The 21,128-nt window shown below is 48.9% G+C and overlaps 1 protein-coding gene across 1 annotated transcript in view; it reads right to left on the reverse strand.

The window, feature by feature from the left end:
- The window catches only part of USHBP1 (Usher syndrome 1C binding protein 1), a gene marked incomplete at its 3' end in the record, with an annotated part of 45,672 nt that extends 25,113 nt beyond the window's left edge, over positions 1-20,559 (reverse strand). Inside the window, exons 1-8 of the mRNA XM_015406815.1 lie at positions 20,443-20,559; positions 15,547-15,695; positions 13,752-13,867; positions 12,085-12,209; positions 10,563-10,814; positions 6,377-6,469; positions 3,179-3,267; positions 2,397-2,497 (exon numbers count right to left, since the gene is read on the reverse strand). Coding sequence (XP_015262301.1) covers positions 2,397-2,497; positions 3,179-3,267; positions 6,377-6,469; positions 10,563-10,814; positions 12,085-12,209; positions 13,752-13,867; positions 15,547-15,695; positions 20,443-20,559 — 1,042 coding nt within the window. The remainder of the gene's footprint in view (positions 1-2,396; positions 2,498-3,178; positions 3,268-6,376; positions 6,470-10,562; positions 10,815-12,084; positions 12,210-13,751; positions 13,868-15,546; positions 15,696-20,442) is intronic.
- Between the last annotated feature and the right edge of the window lie 569 nt (positions 20,560-21,128).

Here is a 21,128-nt window from a genome sequence, read left to right on the forward strand (position 1 = left end):
AGTAACTGTAAATCGCTCAGAGCCGGCAGCTCTGCAAGGATTGAGCGATCAATAAATTGAAAGATGATGATGATGATGATGATTATTATTATTATTATTATTATTATTATTATTTACATCTTGCACAAGGGAGAGGGGGGCAAGCGCCAACCCCTGCTTCTTCTCAGAAGCATTTAAAGGATCCCTTTAAATGCTTTAGAGTAGAAGCGGGGGGCTTTTAAAGAAGGGGGCTGCCCCCTTTAAGGAAGGGGGCAGAGCCCCCAATAGTCTCACTGTAGCTACAGGCCAGGTCCCAACCAACGCTCCCTCTAAGCTGTGGAGTCTTCTGAGCAAAATTCTACTCTGTGAGCTACTGGGATTAAAGTTGTGAGCGAGCCATTTGGCTGCTGCATAAATTAGTTTGCTCGGGAGCCCTCCTTCCTGAGCGAAGACAAAAATGTGTTAGTCGGAGGCTAAGAAAACTGTGAGCTAGCTCACACTAACTCAGCTTAGAGGGAATGTTGCTTTAGAGCCAGGGCTCCTGTCTGCGAAATCTAGATGGACAGAGAAAGCTGTCTCAGACAGATGACCTAAGAAATACTCCCTCTAAGCTGTGGAGTCTTGTGAGCAACAATTCTACTTTGCGAGCTACCGGCATTAAAGTGGTGAGTGAGCAATTTGGCGGCTGCATCAATTAGTGTGTTCTGGAGCCCTCCTTCCTGAGCCAAGACAAAAATGTGTGAGCCGGAGGCTAACCAACGGTGAGCTAGCTCACGCTGACTCAGCTTAGAGGGAACATTAGTCCCAACTCACAGGTTGGAAAACACTACTCTACTCTATCCTGCCTGGAATGGAGTTCCTTACAATAAAGAACTCCTATTAGTTGAAGGTCCATGTGAACCATATTTCCATAAGCAGTGGCCTAATGTATATTCTGCTGTGCACATGTGCATTGATCACTCACTCAGACCCATCATCCTTGTTGCCCTGCAAGGCACTTAATGTGCTCTTATGAACTATTACTCATAAATTTTATGAAAGGGACTGTGCAAAGGTATGCTTAAGGGACTGTACTGCATGGTGACCCAATATGATACTGCACACCTGAGAGAAGAAAACCTTCCTTTTGCGTTGCTGTTCCAGGGGTTCTTCAAGGTGACCTGCCCACTTACCTGTTGTGAGATGGACCAGTTCCCTAGCCTGCATAACGCCATGCCGTGCCAAGGCACAAGGACAAAGAGCGCCCAACCGCCATTAGGAGCTCCTTCTGACACACGCAGGCAACCCCCTCCCCCCTCCTCCGTCTACCTGCATAACTGCACGTAACCAAGAGGATCTACACACAGTTGCTTGGCGACTAATTGCTCGCCCATCAACGACTCGGCTAGGACCATCCAGAGACAATGGCCCTAGCCCGATGACTCATTTCCTCTTCATCCAGGTGCCAGTCCCCCCGTCTAAGTTACTAGTTCTCAATATTGACCACTCCCTAGCTCCCCTCCCTTCTCCCACTCTACCCAATAGGTATGTTTTCAGGGACGGACTAACAGGAGGTGGGACAAGGGGATGTGGCCAGCTCAACCTGCCCCTCCCATGCCACCTCATAAAAGGAGATACCCGACCACCTGGTCTCTCTCTCTCTACTATGACCCCTATCTAAGCTTTATCCCCCTTACGTCCAGCTTGGTATCCCAATACCCTCCCTCCATCGTTGACTCTTGGTCTGCAGCAAGAGTCCCAACGTGTTTCTGCCAGTTCAGAACACGTTCCCCGTATCTAATTCTTCCCCTCCCTTCTTCCATTGGAAAAATTCAGTCAGCAAGGACAGGTAACTATTGCCCAAACAACGAATACCCTGCTAATGCGAATATGCTTGTTATCAGCAAGGACAGATAACTATTGCCCAAACAACGAATACCCTGCTAATGCGAATGTGCTTATTATCAGCAAGGACAAGTAACTATTGCCCAAACAATGAATACCCTGCTAATGCGAATGTGCTTATTATCAGCAAGGACAGGTAACTATTGCCCAAAGAACTAATACCCTGCTAATGCGAATGTGCTTATTATCTATTTTTATTTTCCTAGACTCTGTATAAAAGTGTGTGCATTTGTGTAGTGTTTGAATGATAAGTATCTTACAGTAAAAGACATCAATTTATACTAAATACAGTCTCCGTGTCTATTACTGGTAACTACTGGAAAGGTGGGACCTCGGTATACAACGGTGTTTGCTCCCTAATTTGCCTAGTGCCAATTAATAAACATAACTCCCCCCCCTATATTGATAAGAAATTAAGGCAATTTGGCTAACATCCTGCACTGGAGGAAGATGTGGCCATTAAGTAAAACCCGTCCGATCCTCGAATGCATGCCTGAGGACAGTCAAGTGTCCCTTCAACTTCGTCAGCTGACCTGTCATGGGGACGCCTCCATCCTCAGCTGATTCCTTCCAGGGATGCTGCTGTGCTGCAGTCAGTGACCAGAGTACCTCGTGGGCTTCCAAGCACCGTTCACTGACAGATCCCAGAGAAAGGGAGAGGACGAAAGAGAAACGTTAAACATGCCTGCTCTGCTGTCTTTGGCGTAGGCAGTTTGGTGTAGTGGTTAAGAGCGCGGACTTTAATCTGGGAGAACCGTGTTTGGTTCCCCTCTCCTCCACATGCAGCTGCTGGCATGACCTTGGGTCAGTCATAAGTTCTCTCAGAGCTGTTCTCTCAAGGGCGGTTCTCGAGAGAGATCTCTCAGCCCCACCTACCGAGTCACAGGGTGTCTGTTGTGGGGGAGGGGGAGGGGGAGGGATTGCAAGCCACTCTGAGACTTCAACAGGTAGTGAAGGGCGGGGTATAAATTCAATCTCTTCTTCTCTTCTTTTCCCCAAAGGAGAGCAGAGGGATTTTGCCTATTTATTTCATGTGCACCCCGCCTTTCTCCCCAGTGTTTCCCTCTCTTCCATTTTATTCTCACAAGAATCCTGTGAGGGAGGAAAGGCTGAAAATGTGTGACTGGCCCAAGGTCACCCAGTGGGCTTCCATAGCACAAGTGGGGTTCGAACCTGGGTCTCCCAGTTACTACTTCAACCCTCTTAACCAGGGCACCGCACTGGCTCTTCATTATGGGAAATTACCGGGTGTAGAGTTATAGGATGACAGCTAACATGGGGCCCGGGAGCAGGTTAACGCCAGCTGGACCCTCACCTGTACTGCACAGCCAAGCAGAGGGCAGTGGTATCGGACTCCCGGCGGCCCAGCAGCATGCTGAGGCTCTCTGAGTCACTCTTGCATTCCTAAAAAAAAAGCAGCGTGGCTGAAAGAAGTTGGTTGAGGCATTTCAGCTTCTCAACAAACCTGAGGAGGGCAGACACATATTGTGTATCAGCAATGATCCCTTCAAAACTGGAAACACCATGGAAAGAAACGCTTCTACATGCAAAGGAAGTGTTCTCCCATGAAGCTGACACCGTCCTCAAAGCCATGCCCACATTGGCTAAAAGATTATCAATAGTCTAAAAGCCATGCCCACATTGGCTAAAAGATTATCAATGAGCTTTTCTTGCTCATAAACAGGGGTCGTTTCCTGCAGGAGCGCACAGGAGCGGAGCTCCGGCAGTAAAGAGCCCAGGGGGCGGGCACATGCAACAAGCCCCACCCCCTGCTCCCAGCAGCCCTCAGTCAGAGCAAGAAGCAGCCAGGTATGTTGCACAGCCCCCTCCCATAGATAGCAATCCAAAACGGATAGATAGCAATCCAAAACAATCTCCCTCCTCTGCCAGGGCAGAGCTGCACGTACCGTCCCCCCAATGGCTAGCCAACCAAAACAGTCCAGTGGAGCCTGAGCGGTGGGTGTTGCCTTCTGACACACTTCCGGTGTTGTCAGGGGGTGTGGCATATGCAAATAAGTTATGCTAATGGGTTATGCTCATGAGCTCCCGGACCTCTTTTTCTACGAGATGACCCCTGCTCCACAGCTTAGAGGGACCACTAGACAGTGTCATGGAGGATGAGGACCCCAAAAGCCGGAGGTCCCCCCAAGAGATCCTGAGACATGTTGAGTTCTCTTAAAAGATACCCCCTCCTGTGAAACACCACGAGACAGAAGCAGCTAGGAAGGTCACTTACACAACCCTTAATGAAACGAATGTTTCCTGGGAGCCTTGCGGTGTGCTGAGTCCTGCAGAGAAAACAGACATCGTTCTGTTACGTTTATTCCCTTTCCTTATCTTTAGGGAGTAATCCAGTTGCTAGTTGTGGGAATATCTTTCCATTTGATTCAGAATGATTTTTAACCAGAGCCAGAGATCTATGGCTAAAACCAGATGCTACATCTTACACAGGTTGGAACAAGGGCGCTCTTCAGATCTTTCAGTCACACGGAAGAATAGGGTATTTTACCTTGCCTTAGTGCCACATGACGGAGTGAGCTCCTGTCTCTGGTCCCATCCAATGCTCCCTCTCAGCTGTGGAGTCTTGTGAGCAGGGGTCATTTCGTAGGAAAAGAGGTGCAGGAGCTCCTTAGAATAACTCATTAGCATAACTCATTTGCATATGCCACACCCCCTGACATCACTGGAAGTGTGTCAGAAGAAGGCAACACCCATCGCTCAGGCTCCACTGGACTGTTTTGGTTGGCTAGCCATTGGGGGGACGGTACGTGCAGCTCTGCCCTGGCAGAGGAGGGAGAGCTTGTACCTGAATAAAACTTGGTCTTAAAGGTGCCACTGGACTGTTTTGGACTGGGGGGCCGGGGGGGGCTCTGCAACTTACCTGGCTGCTTCTTGCTCTGACTGAGGGCTGCTGGGAGCAGGGGGTGGGGCTTGTTGCATGTGTTCACCCCCTGGGCTCTTTACTGCCGGAGCTCAACTCCTGTGCGCTCCTGCAGGAAATGACCCCTGCTTGTGAGCAAAACTTCTACTTTGTGAGCAACTGGTATTAATGCTGCGAGCGAGCAATTTGCCTGCTGCATAAATTTAGTCTGCTGTGGAGCCATCTTTCCTGAGCTAAGACAAAAATCTGTGAGCTGGAGGCTAAAAAACTGTGAGCTAGCTCACACTAACTCAGCTTAGAGGGATCACTGGCCCCAGCTCCTGCCGACCTAGCAGTTCGAAAGCAAGAAATTGCAAGTAGATAAATAGGTACCGCTTCGGTGGGAAGGTAACAGTGTTCTGCACACCACGGCATCCAGTCATGCCGGCCACATGACCGTGGAAACGTCTTCGGACAGCGTTGGCTCTTCGGCTTGGAAACAGAAATGAGCACCGCATCCCTAGAGTCGGATTCGATTGGCTTTCGAGCAAGGGAAACCTTTCTAGGACAAGTGCAAGCAGAAAGGTGCAAACAGCTCCCCCGTGGCCATTTCCACTGGCAAAAACAGTGTGGGGAGGGAAGCTGGAAGCTCTTTGTCTCCCCCCCGCAGCATTCCAGACCCAAATGGAACGAGGGACCACTGTTAAGGTAAGACAACCTGTTCTTCTGTGTGATAGAGCGTGGGGACAGGCCCCAGTGGCCTGACCCATGTCAGGTACAATGTCTAGTTCGAGCCTAATGCTGAATACAAGCGACTGCATCGTGCACAATAGAGCAAGGAGGAAGACAGAAAGGAATTCTGGTCAATCACAAGCTAAACATGAGCCTGCAGTGTGATGTGGCTGTGAAGAAAGCTAATGCAGTCTTAGGATGCATGAACAGAAGTATTGTGTCCAGATCACGGGAGGTGGTCGTTCCGCTCTATTCTGCTATGGTCAGGCCTCACCTGGAGTACTGTGTCCACGTTTGGGCACCCCATTTGAGGAAGGACGTTGACAAGCTTGAGCGTGTCCAGAAGAGGGCAACCAGGATGGTGAGAGGGTTGGAATCCAAGTCTTAGGAGGAAAGGCTGAAAGAGTTGGGTCTGTTTAGCCTGGGAAAGAGAAGGCTTTGAGGGGACATGGTTGCAGTCTTCAAGCATCTGAAGGGCTGTCATGTAGATGATCTATTCTCTCTTGCTCCGGGGGTTGCAAGACTAGGTCTAATGGGTGGAAATTACAAGGGAGTCCTTACCGGCTAAATATCAGGAGAAACTTCCTAACTGTAAGAGTGGTCGAGCAGTGGAACGGACTGCCTCAGAAGGTGGTGGAGGCTCCTTCGCCGGACGTTCTCAAGCGGAGGCTGGACGACCATCTTTCGGGTATGTTGTAAAGCTATTTTTTTGGCTGTGCTCCTGCAGAGTGCAGGGGGTTGGACTAGATGACCTGCAAGGTCCCTTCCAACTCTAACATTCTATGATTCTATGATTCTGTGAATTCTACAGCACCAGCAAGAAGCCATAGACAGGGCTATCGGCCACCTCAGTTGCAGCTTTTCCCTGCTTCCCTCTACGGGGATCTTTCATGACAATACCCACACATACCCAGTGCTCACCTGAAACCCCCACGGCCCTCCTTCTTGAACAGGGCCGGCAAATCCATCCGGAAGGTTCTCGAGCGTAGAGAGAGCATCCTGCAGCTCTTTGACCTGCAAGGACACATGAGCACATGTCGTCACGTCGCTGCTCCTAATCCCTGCCCTATCAAGTGGATTCAGGAGATGTCAGACAAGACCCTGCGTCACTCAATACAAAACTAGCTGATGGAACCCACAAGAGGAAGCTGCTGGCTTAGCTGGCTTCGAGAACAGACTAGACACATTTATGGAAGAGAAGAGGTAGACCAATGGCTGTTGGCCATGATAACCAAGCTGAACCTCCATCTTCACCTTGTATTTGTTTTAACTTATTTATTTATTAAATTTATACCCCGCCCTACCCCCTGGGGGGAACTCCACCCCGACGTGCACGTCGCCCGGAAGTGACATGGGCACGCCGGGCACGCCGGGTGGCTCACAACATAAAATCAGCATATCATAAAAACAATTGACAATAAGACTCCTGGGATCCATTGGAAGCTTAGCAGCACATTTGAGCCCGAATACTTCTTGAGATCAGCGACCCGTCTGAATGTATTCTCTTTCATGACTTTTTGTAAAGCACTTCACGAGCAAGAGAGCTTTCGTACTACTCTGATATTCCCTGAGGAAGATCCAATTTTGAAACGTTGTTATGCAGGGCTTTTTTTGTAGAAAAAGCCCAGCAGGAACTCATTAGCATAATAGGCCACACCCAACAGCAGAAACTCATTAACATATTAGGCCACACCCCTGACAGCACAGCTCATTGGCATATTAGGCCACACCCCCATGTTACCAGAAGTGTGCTCATCCAGCCACACCCACCTTTTGCTTGTTATTCTGTTTACCTTGTTTGTTGTCCAAACCCAGGGCTTTTTTGTAGCAGGAACTCCTTTGCATGTTAGGCCACACACCCCTAATGTAGCCAATCCTAATGAGTTTCTGCTGTTGGGTGTGGCCTATTATGCTAATGAGTTCCTGCTGGGCGTGGCCAACTTGGAAGCCAGCCAGAACTCCGTTCCTGTGCGTTCCTGCCCAAAAATAGCCCTGTTGTTATGTAATCTGGAGACGACGTTGATGATGTATTTTGACACTAGGATTTTCTTATGATTTGAAGGAATTTGTTGATTGTATTGTGTTGTGGCGCTTTTGGCCATCATATACAGAAAGCCTTTTCTTTGCAAGTCTTGTGGACTGCTTGATCTGTGGGTCAGACTCTCACGACTGTTTTCTTTACATTTGTCCTCAAGCACAGTGCTCGGTCCTGTCCTCAAACACAGACAGGACAGGCTGAATAGATTGAACGTCCCCCACCTCAACCAAAGGCCTGGCGGAACAGCTCTGTTTTACAGGCCCTGCGGAACTGTGCTAAGTCCCATAGGGCCCTAATTTCAAGGGGGAGCACGTTCCACCAGGCTGGGGCGAGGGCCGAAAAAGCCCTCGCTCTGGTTGAGGCTAAGTGGACATCTCTCGGGCCAGGGACCACCAGGAGATCTTGATCAGAAGAGGGGTTCATAGGGGGAGAGACAGGTATGATGGTCCCAGGTATGCAAAGTTAATGAATTCATTGATGAAAATGTGTACCCTAATTGAACGAGAGTTGGACCATAAGGAAGGCCGAGCGCCAAAGAATAGATGCTTTCCGATTATGGTGCTGGAGAAGACTCTTGAGAGTCCTTTTGTTATGTATTTGCTTATTGCATTGCCTAAGTAAACTAGCTAGAGCTTCAGACACAAGCTGCATATGCCCTTAGGAGTCTAAAGTCTGCAGTTGGATCGGTCGCTGTAGCGTGACAGACCAATCCGGAAAGACCCTGACCGTTGGCAGGAACAAATCCCATTGGTCCTAAGCTCTCTCTCATGATTGGACATTACTGTACTCGGGGGGGGGTGCCCTCGCTAGTTCAGAATGTATAAAGTTGGATCGTTCTATGAGTGGATCGTTCTATAAGGGAGCGGTGGCGCAGGGGATAATCCCCCTGCTTAACTATAACATCTAAACTGCCAAGCTTTGTCAGTTCTAGCCCCGTGCTGGTGTGAGCAACCAAGCCTTGTCCTAGCTCATCGTCTACCCAGCGATTCGAAAGCTTCGGCAAGTAGATAGATTGGGGGCCACCCGTAAGGGGGTGGGCACACCACTCCCTTTGGGAAGGTGTTAGCTGCCGAGTGTGACTTCTGTGGCGCGGCAAGATCGAAAGCTGAAAGATCTGTTTCGGCATCCCTGCAGTGCAGCGAGTCGGCCAGGCGGTGGTAGTGTGTGGCAGCGCGGCATCAAGAAGCCCTGACGTCAAATACCTATCTGCTTTATCAAAGTCTTTCGGAAATATATTCAATAACAATATATCTGGAGTAAATGGGACCTTAGTTCTTGTCATTTTTTGCATTATTTCATGTACCCATCTCCAAAACCTTTTTGTAACATCACATAGCCACCACATATGATAGAATGAACCAGTCTTATTCTTATATTTCCAACATATGCTAAATACTGGAAAACGATGGAGACTCCAACAAAACAAGAATATGTGAATAAGCTGTTTGAAACGGCTGAGAATGATAAATTGACGATGGAGATGAGAGCTGGAATGGAATGGACGTTTAAAAAAACTTGGAAGAGATTTTATGACTGGTATAATATAAGCGTAATAACCTGATGGAATCTGAGTACGCAGAAAAGATAAGCTAGTAAAATAGATAATGAGATTTGAAATGTAATAAATAGATAATTGAAGGACAGAAGATGGAATAAGCCTCCTGCTATATGTTTAATGTTTGTTGGTGGTAGTTATATGTTGTTGTTTTTTATATATGTCTGTAGTGTATAAAGAAAAATAATAAAAGTGTACCCTTGGGTACTTAAAAAAAAAAATTCAGGATAACCCCCAAAAAAGAAGAAGCCCTGGCATAATCAGCCAGCCGACAAGAATACATGCCGTCGGAACACGACTGATCCAGCTCGCAGATGAATCCCCGGCTAGCTACAATGTGTGTGTAATTAAAAATGCTGTCTGTTGTCTTCCCTATCCCCCACGAATATTGTTAGTCCAAATGTCATGAGTAACTGTAAATCGCTCTGAGCCCGCAGGTGTGTGGGAAAAAGCGATCAATAAATCGAAAGTATTGTTGTTGTTGTTGTTGTGTGTCCTGAGCTGAATAAAGAAATCACTTGTTGAAACGCTGCCTCGATCTCAGTACCTTTGGACTGCGAGGAGATCCAATCAGTCAATCCTAAAGGAAATCAAACCCGACTGTTCCCTGGAAGGACAGATCCTGAAGCTGCAGCTCAAGTACTTTGGCCACCCAATGAGAAGGGAGCACTCAGTGGAGAAGACCCTGAACAACTGGTGAAGTTCAGATCTTTTGTAATCTAATTCAGTTCACTGGCTCATGGTGAAAAGGATTGCGCATTCACACCTCCTTGCCGTTTAAAGAGAACAAAGGCCAGGGGAAGAGAGCTGTAAACTCGAATCCTCGGGCCTCTTTGTGCCGGAAATGACTGTTAATCAGCCAGTCACAGAGATGCTGTGGAATGTCTAACTAAAGACTTCAATTCCCAGGGACCACTGCTCTTAAAGATATATGGCAGTTCTACTTAACTACAGTTAAACGCTGGCTGGGGCAGCACACTGGGAAAGACTGAAGATAACAGAAGAAGGGGATGGCAAAGGATGAGATGGTTAGGCAATGTTACCGATGCAATGAATATGAAGTTGAGCACACTCTAGAGGACAGGAGGGCCTGGTGTGGTGTGGTCCATGGGGTCTCGAAGAGTCGGACTCAACTGCACAACTGAACAACTGCAACCAGGGGTCTTGTTGTAGAAAAAGAGCTGCCGGAGCTCATTAGCATAACTCATTAGCATAACTTATTTGCATATGCCACGCCCCCTGACATCACCGGAAGTGACAGAAGGCCACACCCCCTGACATCACCGGAAGTGTGTCAGAAGGCCCGGCTACTTACCCTCCTGCTTCATCCTCATTCCCAAACGGAATGAGGATCGAAGCAGAGGGCGGGGTAAAGAAGGGGGCGGGGCTTCACCACGTGACCGCCCCGCCCCCTAGAGGTTCTCTTCCGGAGCTCCGTACCTGAGAGCTCCCCCCCGACTAGAGCCCTGACTGCAACAACAAATTGAATGAGATGGGGATTTATCTGCAGTCACCTTTCTCTGAAGCTTATCCCGCTCTTCTTGGTATGCACCGAGGGCGGTCTTTGACTGGCGGAGGGCCTCGTCCTTCCCTTCCAGAGATGCCCTCAGGGCCGCATTCCTCTGCTCGTACAGGGCCACTTCTCTCTTGTACTTGCTCATCTCTTCTGGAGGCAGTCCAGCCGCCAACGCCTCCTCTTCGCTGTGCAGCTGGGGAAGCGGCTCTTTGTCATCTCCTTGGAACTTCCGTAGACTTTGTTCCAGGCTCTGGCAAACACACGTAAATGTTGGATGTGCTAAGGAAAGCCTACGGAAGGACATCAGAAGAACGCCACAGATCTGCCCAGCCCAGTATCCGGCTTCCAACAGTGGACAACCAGAGATGCCCAGGAAGTCAACAGGAGAGGAAGGCAACAGACAGACAGAGGCAATTAACTGACTCAAAAACAGGCTATGCAGTCATAATCTGGGTAAAAACCAGAGGCAAACGAACCTCCCCTCACCCAAGAAGTGGGTTCTAGATCAAATCACACCTAAACTCTCCCTAGAAGCTAAAAGGACCAAACTGAGGCTATCATAAGTTGCTGTAGATTTTCCGGGTTGCGTGGCCGTGGTCTTGGCATCGTAGAACCTGACGTTTCACTAGTAGCTGTGACTGGCATCCTCAGAGGTATAACACAGAAAGAAGGAGTACTCTCTGTGTCAAGGTGAGAAGAAAAATGGTAGGCAGGTAATTTACATCTACTCTAGAAGGTGGGTTAGGGCTGAGTCATTATCTTGTAGGAGTTCCCCAGGCTGTGAACATGCTAATGGAGGAGCTTTCCTGAGGAGGTTCTTTTGTATATGGATTGTTTCCTGAGGAGCCTATTATACTTTGGTCCAGGGGTCATTTCGTAGAAAAAGAGGTGCAGGAACTCATTAGCATAACTCATTTGCATATGTCACACCCCCTGACAACCACCGCTCAGACTCCACTGGACTGTTTTGGATTGCTAGCTATTTGGGGGGTGGGGGAACGTGAAGATCTGTCCTTGCAGAGGAGGGAGAGCTTGTACCTGAATAAAACTTGGTCTTAAAGGTGCCACTGGACTGTTTTGGACCGGGGAGCCGGGGGGGAAGCTCTGCAACATCTAGCTGCTTCTTGCTGTGACTGAGGGCTGCTGGGAGCAGGGGGTGGGGCTTGTTGCATGTGCCCGCCCCCTGGGCTCTTTACTGCCAGAGCTCTGCTCCTGTGCGCTCCTGCAGGAAATGACCCCTGCTTTGGTCACATTATGGGAAGACAAGAGTCACTGGGAAAGGCAATCATGCTAGGAAAAGTTGAAGGCAGCAGGAAAAGAGGAAGACCCAATATGAAATGGATGGACTCATTCAAGGAGGCCATGGCCCTCAGTTGGGGAGACCTGAGAAAGGCTATTAACGACAGGACATTTTGGAGCACGTTAATTCATAGGGTCACAATGAGTCAGAAGCGACCGGACAGTACTTAACAGACACCCCCAAGAAGAGAATGGAGCAAAAGGGATATCGAAGGGCCCACCTCAGCCACCCGGGTGTACTCCTCCAGCTCAGCTTCTGAGCTTGGGATACGACGCCGGTGGGATAAGACGGTGTCCTCGAGAGACGTCATGGCTTTGTGGACATCAAGGAAGAGGTCGGCATGGCCTAGAACACAGGAGGAGGTAATATTTTTAAACTCTTAGAGAAGACTAATGAGGGAGGAGCTTCAGAGATATCATATTCGGGCCTCACCGACAACTAGAGATGTAAAATTTCCAGAAAAAAAACAGAAATTTTTGGAAAAGTTGAAAAAAATGCTACATTAGCACTTCTTTTTTCTTTTCTAGATTGAAACTCATTCTGTTACTTCAGGAACATAAAATATGACTATGGACATTTTTTACTTGGCATGAAATTATCACAACTAGCATATTAAAAATATAGTATATCCAAACAATTATTACAAACAGAATAACCACCCACATGCAAAAACAAAGCTGAAACCTTTTTTCTTTTCTTGTGACAATTGCACCTCCTTAAGGAAGAAATCCATCTTGTTCTTGCATTGGAGAGTTCAGTTTGTAACCTAGGACTTGCTTGTCCTCAGTGCACAGAAATTAGATCAATCTGATACCATATATATATATTTTAGAAATGATTTGGAAAACATTTGAACACCTTGTCTTAAAATATTTTATTCAACATGTTAAAATAAAACATTCCATAATCAATTTTTTTTCTTTTCTTTTTTCAATTTTTCCAATTTTTCGGAAAAAAACAAAAAGGCTTCAGGAAAAAAACGGGGAAAAACTGGTTTTTTTTTCCGAATTTTTCCGTTTTTTTCCCGGGCCTTCACATCTCTACCTGGGGACCCCTTGGAATTGCAGCTCATCTCCAGACTACAGAGAAAACCCCCCCCCCCCCCCCAATTCCCCACCGGTGGCCAGAGGGGAACTGGCAACCCTAGATTGGACTAGATGACCCTTGGGTCCCTCCCAGCTCTATGTTTCTACGGTCCATTCTGCATCTGGCATTCACTCCACATCTTCTCAGCACTTGACTTGGTTCCCCCTTGCTTCAGAATGTCTGTTTTCACTGCATTGCCTCGAATCCTGGTTTCTGCACTGGCTAGTGTCAGCTTGCCATCTGTTTTGCTTTCAAAGCTCGCTCCTGCATTGGTATGCAGATTTTCCTGTGTCGGTACTTGCCTCAGCGGTTATTAGCCGCCTGAGCCAAGTAATTCATGGCGAAGTGATAAGTACAGAGGGGGAAATAGGGGCAGGGGAACTGACGGAGATCAATGAAGCCATGACAAGGGGTCTGCTTATTGTTCCCTTCGAATTGGAAGCGGAGGAAGGAAAAGGTGCCGCTCGAAACCACATACAGATCCCCCGCAGCAAAGCCATACTGACTGGGAAGCTACCCCTGAATGGCCATGAATCTATGCAGAAGGTACCATCAAACCCGATGAACAAAGAAAGTGGAAGCAGCATGCAGTGCAGAGGGAGATTAACCTTCCGACGCGGCTGTGGGAAAACTACGAGGAAACCGGTGGGTGCAGAATCAGCCTATGTTTCGTTCATCCAGCCTTTTCTCTGCCATCGATCGACTTTAAAAACCTGCTCAGAGCCCTTTCTGCACACTCAGAGGAACAAGTGTCACATAAGTGAAACATGTCTCACTGCAGATTCCGCAAGCCCTTCTTACCATCCATGCTGCGGGCCGGAGGTGGCAGGGCCAGGACCGAGTTTGGGAAAGGCCGAGGGCAGCGGGGGAGGCTGGCTGTGTATTCCGAGCCCAGGTCAGAAAACTCCTCGTCATCTCTGCGAACAAGGAGAGTTATTTGAACTAAGCAGCTTCTGTTCTCTGGGATTTCCCCCTCCCCAGATCTCAGCCTCTGTTCTGGGCCAAGTGCCACCCCCCCTCCGAGGGACTTCAATCTCATGCAGCCTACAAGAATCACCATAGCCCGTTCATGTATTTTAGATTGCAATGCTCAAAAATTCTGAAGATTTAAGGAATAAACCAATCCCGAGTCTGCTCATGAAAACAAGATGGATCGATGGATTGATTTTATGTTATATTGTTAATAGTCTGTCTTTCTCACGGGGAGCCAAGGTGGTTTACGCAGAGGGAGTCAATAGAATCGACAAGGAGGGGGGGCATTCAATAAACGTGCAACGGGATCAGGATTGTCGAAGTCCGGAACCAACCAGAAATGCGATCACACACACACTAAATAACCCACTTTCAATCCGCTTTCAATGCACTTTCCGACTGAATTTTGCCAGTTCACAAACAGTAAAATCCAGTTGGAAAGTGCATTGGTAAAAGAAGCGTATTGGTTCCAAGATGTTTAAGTTGCTCTGACAGTTTTAGATTTTGCCTAATATGCCCCCCAGTATATTTTCTTCCTCCTTTAGAATCTTAGGGTGTGTTCAGACGGGCAGCTAATCCCGTCATTATGCCATCTTGATTTTTATCCCGATCTTTTTAATCCATCGTAGCAGGACCAGACATCCCCCTGGCAATGTTCCCTCTAAGCTGTGGAGTCTTGTGAGCAAAAATTCTACTTTGTGAGCTACTGGCATTAAAGTTGTGAGCAAGCAATTTGGCTACTGTATCAATTAGTTTGCTCTGGAGCCATCCTTCCTGAGCTAAGACAAAAATGTGTGAGCCGGAGGCTACAAAACTGTGAGCTAGCTCACACTAACTCAGCTTAGAGGGAACACTGCCCCCTGGTGAATCGCCTTACCGCGCACTGCCTCCATTGTGGATTGTCTAGATAGCGTCCACTGAAGGAGGCATGTGTGGTGGGTTATTTTAAAAAAACTTTTTGCACATGCGCATAGGTGTCACAGCACATCCTTGTTGAAGGAGGCGCGCGGTGGTTTTTTAGATATTTTTTAAAATGGCGCCCGCTCAGGATGGTCTGACGTCAGACCACCCCGACGGGAGGATTGCGCGCTGGTGGAACGATCAGACGGGTGAAAGTCCGCAGTTGTCCCGCAGGTAACCGAAAACCCCAGATTTAAAGTGGTATCTTTTAAGTACGGCTCCGAAGCGCGGCAAAACGGGATGCCCACGGAAGAGGGACATTTCGCAGATGTTTGTGTCTGGACATTACCTTTAGATCCGTGAGGCAATCGTGCCTCGCGCGGATCTAAAGAGCCGTCTGATCGGACTCTTAATGTCTTTCGCAGCATGTCTGCGAGATTCTAATGAGAAGACTGCTTCTCAGACTCTGTATAGATTGACCACAACTGACAGCTACTGACTGCGGACTTCAGACTGACCACTTTGCCTTCTCTCTCTCCACACACACTTCCTAGCTCCGCCCACACACTCCCGGTCACCAACCAATCACCTCACTCACTCGTCTCCCTCTTCCACCCCCTGGTTCTTCTGACACTTACCAACCATTGAAAGGAACATGCACGTATAACATGAAATAATTACCACAAGTGATCCCAGGGAAAAACAAGGCGGGCCACGGTCTTACCTGCCCGTCTGGTGCTGCAGGTGTTCAATTTTGCCGTGGAGGCTGGCGATGGTGAGCAGCAGCTCCGTGATGTCCTGCTCGTAGCGCAGGATCTCTTCCTCGTCTGAGCCCTTTTCCTGGAATCTCTCACCTGCAGGCTCCGCATCCCCCTGGTGACCATAAAGGAAGAAGAGAATCACGGAGCACCTCAGGACTTTTGGGTGGGTTGACGGAGAACCAGAGATGTACCTGAGTGGTCCTGAGCACAGTGAGCTGCACACATCCAGCACCTCCTGAGTGATCCCTCCTGGGGTAGAAGGATTCTGGAGTAATCACCTAGGAAGGCCACAAAGTTTCTTCAGTGGGAACTTAGGAGTTCGGATGGGGTCAATGGGAATTGGGAATCTCTCTCTGCGTGGTCACAAATACACAGGAAAAGGAGGAACAAAGGAGGAGGAGGAGGAGGAGATTGGATTTATACCCCCCTTCACTACCCGAAGGGTTGAGAGAGGAAGAGGAAGAAGAAGAGGAGGAGGAGGAGGAGGAAGAGGAGGAGGAGGAGAAGGAGGAGGAGTTTGGATTTATACCCTGCCCTCCACTACCAGAAGGAGTCTCAGAGTGGCTTACAAACTCCTTTCCCTTCCCCTCCCCACAACAGACACCCTGGGTGCGTTCAGATGGGCCGTTTAGTCCACTTTCGGCCCGCCTCAGAAACGGATTTCATCTGCGTGATCACACGGTCAACATCTGCCTCCCGTCCCCAGTTGTCGCTTTCCAGCTCAAAACCGCTTTAACCCGGAGTATTTTGATACCAGGTCCCCAAGTGGTGTTTTCCTGATTCTCCGGTTCCAGCCACATTTCCCCCCTGTGTGATCACACCTCCGGTGTCGAGCCACTTCCGGTTTAAATCCCCTCCCCGCTCGAAAGCTGCCCGAGGCTTCCGCTTTTCACCCGCCATTTTTTAACGGTAAACGTTTAAAGGGAAGTGTTCCTTTAAAGTTTAAAGGGAAGTGTTAACAGCAGTTGGGTTGAAGTGGAAATCGCTGTTCTGCGCAGGCGCGGAAATTTTAGTTCCACAGATGGCTGCCTGTGCGCATACCCAAACAGAGAGAGAAAAAACAACAACAGCACAGCGATCTGGAGCAAGGAGGTGAGTGTGATCACCATTCTCTAGGTTAAAAAAGACCGCATCAGGGTCAGAACAATTTAAACCGCTCCCAGCACTCCGTCTGACCGCACCCCCTGTGAGGTAGGTGGGGCTGAGAGAGCTCTCTCGAGAACCACTCATGAGAGAACAGCTCTGAGAGAGCCATGAGTGACTTTGTTCTAAAGAGGACAACTAATGGTTAAGGAAACGATCTCTCAATAGCTGGGAATTTCCCAGTTGCCTCTTTTAATGGGATACCTGTCAAAGCTGGAATGTGTGTGTCTGTTTGTGTTAGGGTTACCAACCTCCAGGTGGGAAAAAAGAAAGAACCACGAGGGGGGGTCCACAGGTATCCATGAGGAAAATACCATAAACAACAAACGGTGTGACAGGAGTGACTAGAACATTTAGTAAAGATCATGTGGTGTAATGAATGAGACCTTACAAAATTACAAGGAAAAGTCCATCATACTCTCAATACAACTTTACAAAATTACAAGGAGATCTCCCAGAATTACAACTGATTCCCAGGTGATAGGGATAAGTTTCCCTGGGGGAAACGGCTGCCTTGGAAGGTGGGCTCTATGGCATTATACCTCCCCTCCCCAAACCCCACCCTATGGCATTATAGGCTGCTGAGGTCCCTCTCCAGGTTCCACCCCCAAATCTCCAGGTATTTCCCAAGTGGGAAATTACCCACCCTAGGATCAGGTTACCAAGTGACCAGAAACACCTGGTGTTAAGTTGCTGGCTTAACAAAGAAGTCGGAGAGTGATTTGGCAAGAACACAACTTTATTCTTCAACTCGAACACAACTCCAACACGGATCAACATCTGATAGCCAGAACAGAACAGTTCAGCTTTTACATTGCAGTTGTCCTGCTTTTAAACTCTCCCGGCTAATGTAGCCACACCCACTGTACAAATACCAACCAATACGGTTGTTCATATAAGGACCAATCACGGACGTTCCCACTCAGGGAGCTTGCTGTAAAGTGATTGGCTAGGTGCTTCCTGGGCTAGCAATGCGACTGGATGGATTTGGATCCTAGGCCAGGACGAAGCTCAACATGGCAAGTCAATTAGATGTTTCACATACATCATGCATTCAATGGCATCTATTGAATACATTACACCTGGCTGACCTGCTCTTGTGCCTTTAATGGCCATCTGATCTACAGTAACTAGCTGACGCAGCATTTGCACGACGGTGGCTGTAAAATTATCAGTAGCTTCTTGCTCCAGGCCACATGTCTGACAAAAGACACAGGTACTCAAAAACTAGCAACATTGTACGAGAAGAATTGCCAGCTCTGGGTTGGGAAATTCCTGGAGATTTGAGATGGGAGCCTTGGGGGGGAAGGTTTGGGGAGGGGAGGGGAGGGACCACAGTAGGGTACAATGCCATAAAGTCCACCCTTCACAGTAGCCATTTTCTCCAGGGGGGACTGCTCTCTGTAGACTGGAGAGAAATTGTAATCCCCGGAGATCTCCAGGCCCCACCTGGAGGTTGGCGACGCTATGCATGAGAATGAGGAGAGCCAGTTTAAGTGTAGTGGTTAAGTGCGCGGACTGTAATCTGGGAGAACCGGGTTTGATTCCCCACTCCTCCACTCGCAGCTGCTGGATGACCTTGGGCAAGCCGTAGTACTGGTAAGAGCTGTTCTTGAAGAAGAGCCATTTCTGTCAGAGCTCTCTCAGCCCCGCCTACCTCAGAGGGTGTCTGTTGTGGGGAGGGAGAGGGAAAGGAGTTTGTAAACCACTCTGAGACTCCTTCGGGTAGGGAAGGGCAAAGAATAAATCCAATCTCCTCCTCCTCCTCCTCTTCTTCTTCGTCATTACAGAGAACTCTCCCCTGGGCAACTTTCTGTTTGGCTTGCTAAAGAGTTTGGCCTGAAGCACAACCTGGTGTTCCTTTGCAAATAGAATTGGCTCCGCTGAAACCAATCGCCACTGCCAAGTTCATCCAGAGAGCTGGTGGCCCAGGAGGTGTGCCAAAGAACTCCAAGCCAGCCTGGCACAGACCCACATCTTGCCCTCTTTGCGCCACATCTTGTCCTCCTTGCGCCATCTGTTTAGAGCAACCGAGCCACCCCACCCCTTCTCAGTTATTTTGGGAATGAAGGAAGGGGATTGGTCAGGGTTTTGAGTAAGCAAAGGAAACAGGGGCCAGCCGAATGCCTTCCTGTTCTCCACGGTCACAATGGCTTGTTTGCATCCGTCAATTCTCTCCCTACGCAAAGATAACTCTGACTTGAGACCAGCCCCTGCACCAAGCCGCCCTTCCCCAAGGGATTCTCTGGTGGGAAATATTTGCCAAGGAGCAGCAAGAAAAGTCGACTGCAAGATCCGAGAAGGGCGCCCTCAGCAACCCTCTGAATCCTTGCAAAGAATCGGTAGTGGGAGGCCAAATACGGCTTTGGGGTTCCCCCTGGAGAAAATTGCACACTGACCGCTTTCCTTCCAACTTGTCTTAGCTCAGGAAGGATGGCTCCAGAGCAAACAGATTTATGCAGTAGCCAAATTGCTCGCTCACAACTTTAATGCAGTAACTCACAAAGTAGAATTTTTGCTCACAAGACTCCACATCTTAGAGGGAGCATTGCTTAAGGGCTCTCAACTTCACTCACTTTTGCCACCCCCTAATGCAGGAGACTCCACACTGGGTGTTAAAGGTAAAGGTTCCCTTGCTCGAAAGCCAGTCGAGTCCGACTCTAGGGTTGCGGTGCTCATCTCCGTTTCAAAGCCGAAGAGCCAGTGCTCTCCGAAGAAGTTTCCGTGGTCATGTGGCCGGCATGACTAAACACCGAGGCTCACAGAACGCTGTGACCTTCCCACTGAAGTGGTACCTATTTATCTACTTGCAATTTCTTGCTTTCGAACTGCTAGGTTGGCAGGAGCTGGAACTAGAGACGGGAGCTCACTCCGTCATGCGGCAACTCGGGTCTTGAACTGCTGAAAACTGACCTTCCACAGCCTGCAGTTCAGCGTCTTAACCACTTGAGCCACCGCAGCTCCTAAATAAATACATAAATATGTACAAAAGGGGGGAAACCCTAGAACAGAGGCAGGTCGTAGAAATTCTAACAGAATGTGGATTGGGGTCACAGCCAGCCTAAACAGCTCACCACCAATGGGTAAGGCTGAGGATCAGACAGGGTCACTGTTTCTGGGCATTCAAGGAAGTGTGGAGGTGAAAGGGAAATGGCCAAGGAGACACCACAAAACCAGAGCCAGTTTGGTGTAGCGGTTAGGAGTGCGGATTCTAATCTGGGGGAACCGGGTTTGATTCCCCACTCCACATGCAGCCGCTGGTGTGACCATGGGTCAGTCACAAGTTCTCTCCGAGCCGTTCTCTCATGAGCCGTTCCCGAAAGAGCTCCCTCAGCCCCTCCTACATCACATAGGGTGTCTGTTGTGGGGAGGGGAAGGGAAAAGAGATTGTGAGCCGCTCTGAGACTCCTTCTGGTAGTGAAGGGCGGGGGATAAATCCAATTTCTTCTTCTTCAGCGGCACCAAGAAGGCACCCCCCCAAGACCAATGCTCCCTCTAAGCTGTGGAGTCTTGTGAGCCAAAATTCTACTTTGTGAGCTACTGGCATTAAAAGTTGTGAGCGAGCCATTTGGCTGCTGCATAAATTGATTTGCTCTGGAGCAGTCCATCCTGAGCTGAGACAAAAAATGTGTGAGCCGGAGGCTAAAAAACTGTGAGCTGGCTCACACCAACTCAGCTTAGAGGGAACACTGCCCAAGACTGAATCTCCTGCTTACCTTTTCCATTTCTGCTTCTTGCACCTCCCCCTCAGTGGCTAAAAAGTGGCAGTCCGTCTGAGCAACACCACCAGAGTGACTCAGCCCGGCGGCAGCAGTGTCCGACAAGATCCCCATGGCCCGTCCTTTCCTGTTCCCCGAGTTGCACACAGTTCCTGTCCTCAGCTGGGAAGGAAAGGGTTGTCCTGGTGATCTTTGTATGGCTGTTTTGCTTGCTTGCCAGCAATAAGGCTGCCCTTGAACGCAGCTGGGAGGTTCTGGATTTGCAAATCCAAAGGAGGAAGAGAGCAAAGGAAAAGTTTCGGAAGAAATAGACCAGTCAGTTTTATCCGAAGGGGACCAATTCACAGTTTGCGAAGTCCTTATGTCCCCCGTAGACCCACCCCCCCGGCCCGCTCAGTCAGACCTACTCTGGGAATCCCATGCTCGGAATTTAATGGCTGGGCGCAGAGGAGCCTGATTCGCATTAGGGCCACAGTGTATGGCTAGAGTCAGGGGTCATTTCGTAGACAAAGAGGTGCAGGAGCTCATTAGCATAACTCATTAGCATAACTCGTTTGCATATGCCACACCCCTTGACGTCACTGGAAGTGTGTCAGAAGGCTCAGGCTCCACTGGACTGTTTTGAATTGCTAGATATTGGGGGGGGGATGTGCAGATCTGTCCTCTCAGAGAAGGGAGAGCTT

This window comes from Gekko japonicus, unplaced genomic scaffold (genome assembly GCF_001447785.1).
Source record: "Gekko japonicus isolate JY-2015 unplaced genomic scaffold, Gekko_japonicus_V1.1 scaffold2000, whole genome shotgun sequence".
NCBI lineage: Eukaryota > Metazoa > Chordata > Lepidosauria > Squamata > Gekkonidae > Gekko > Gekko japonicus.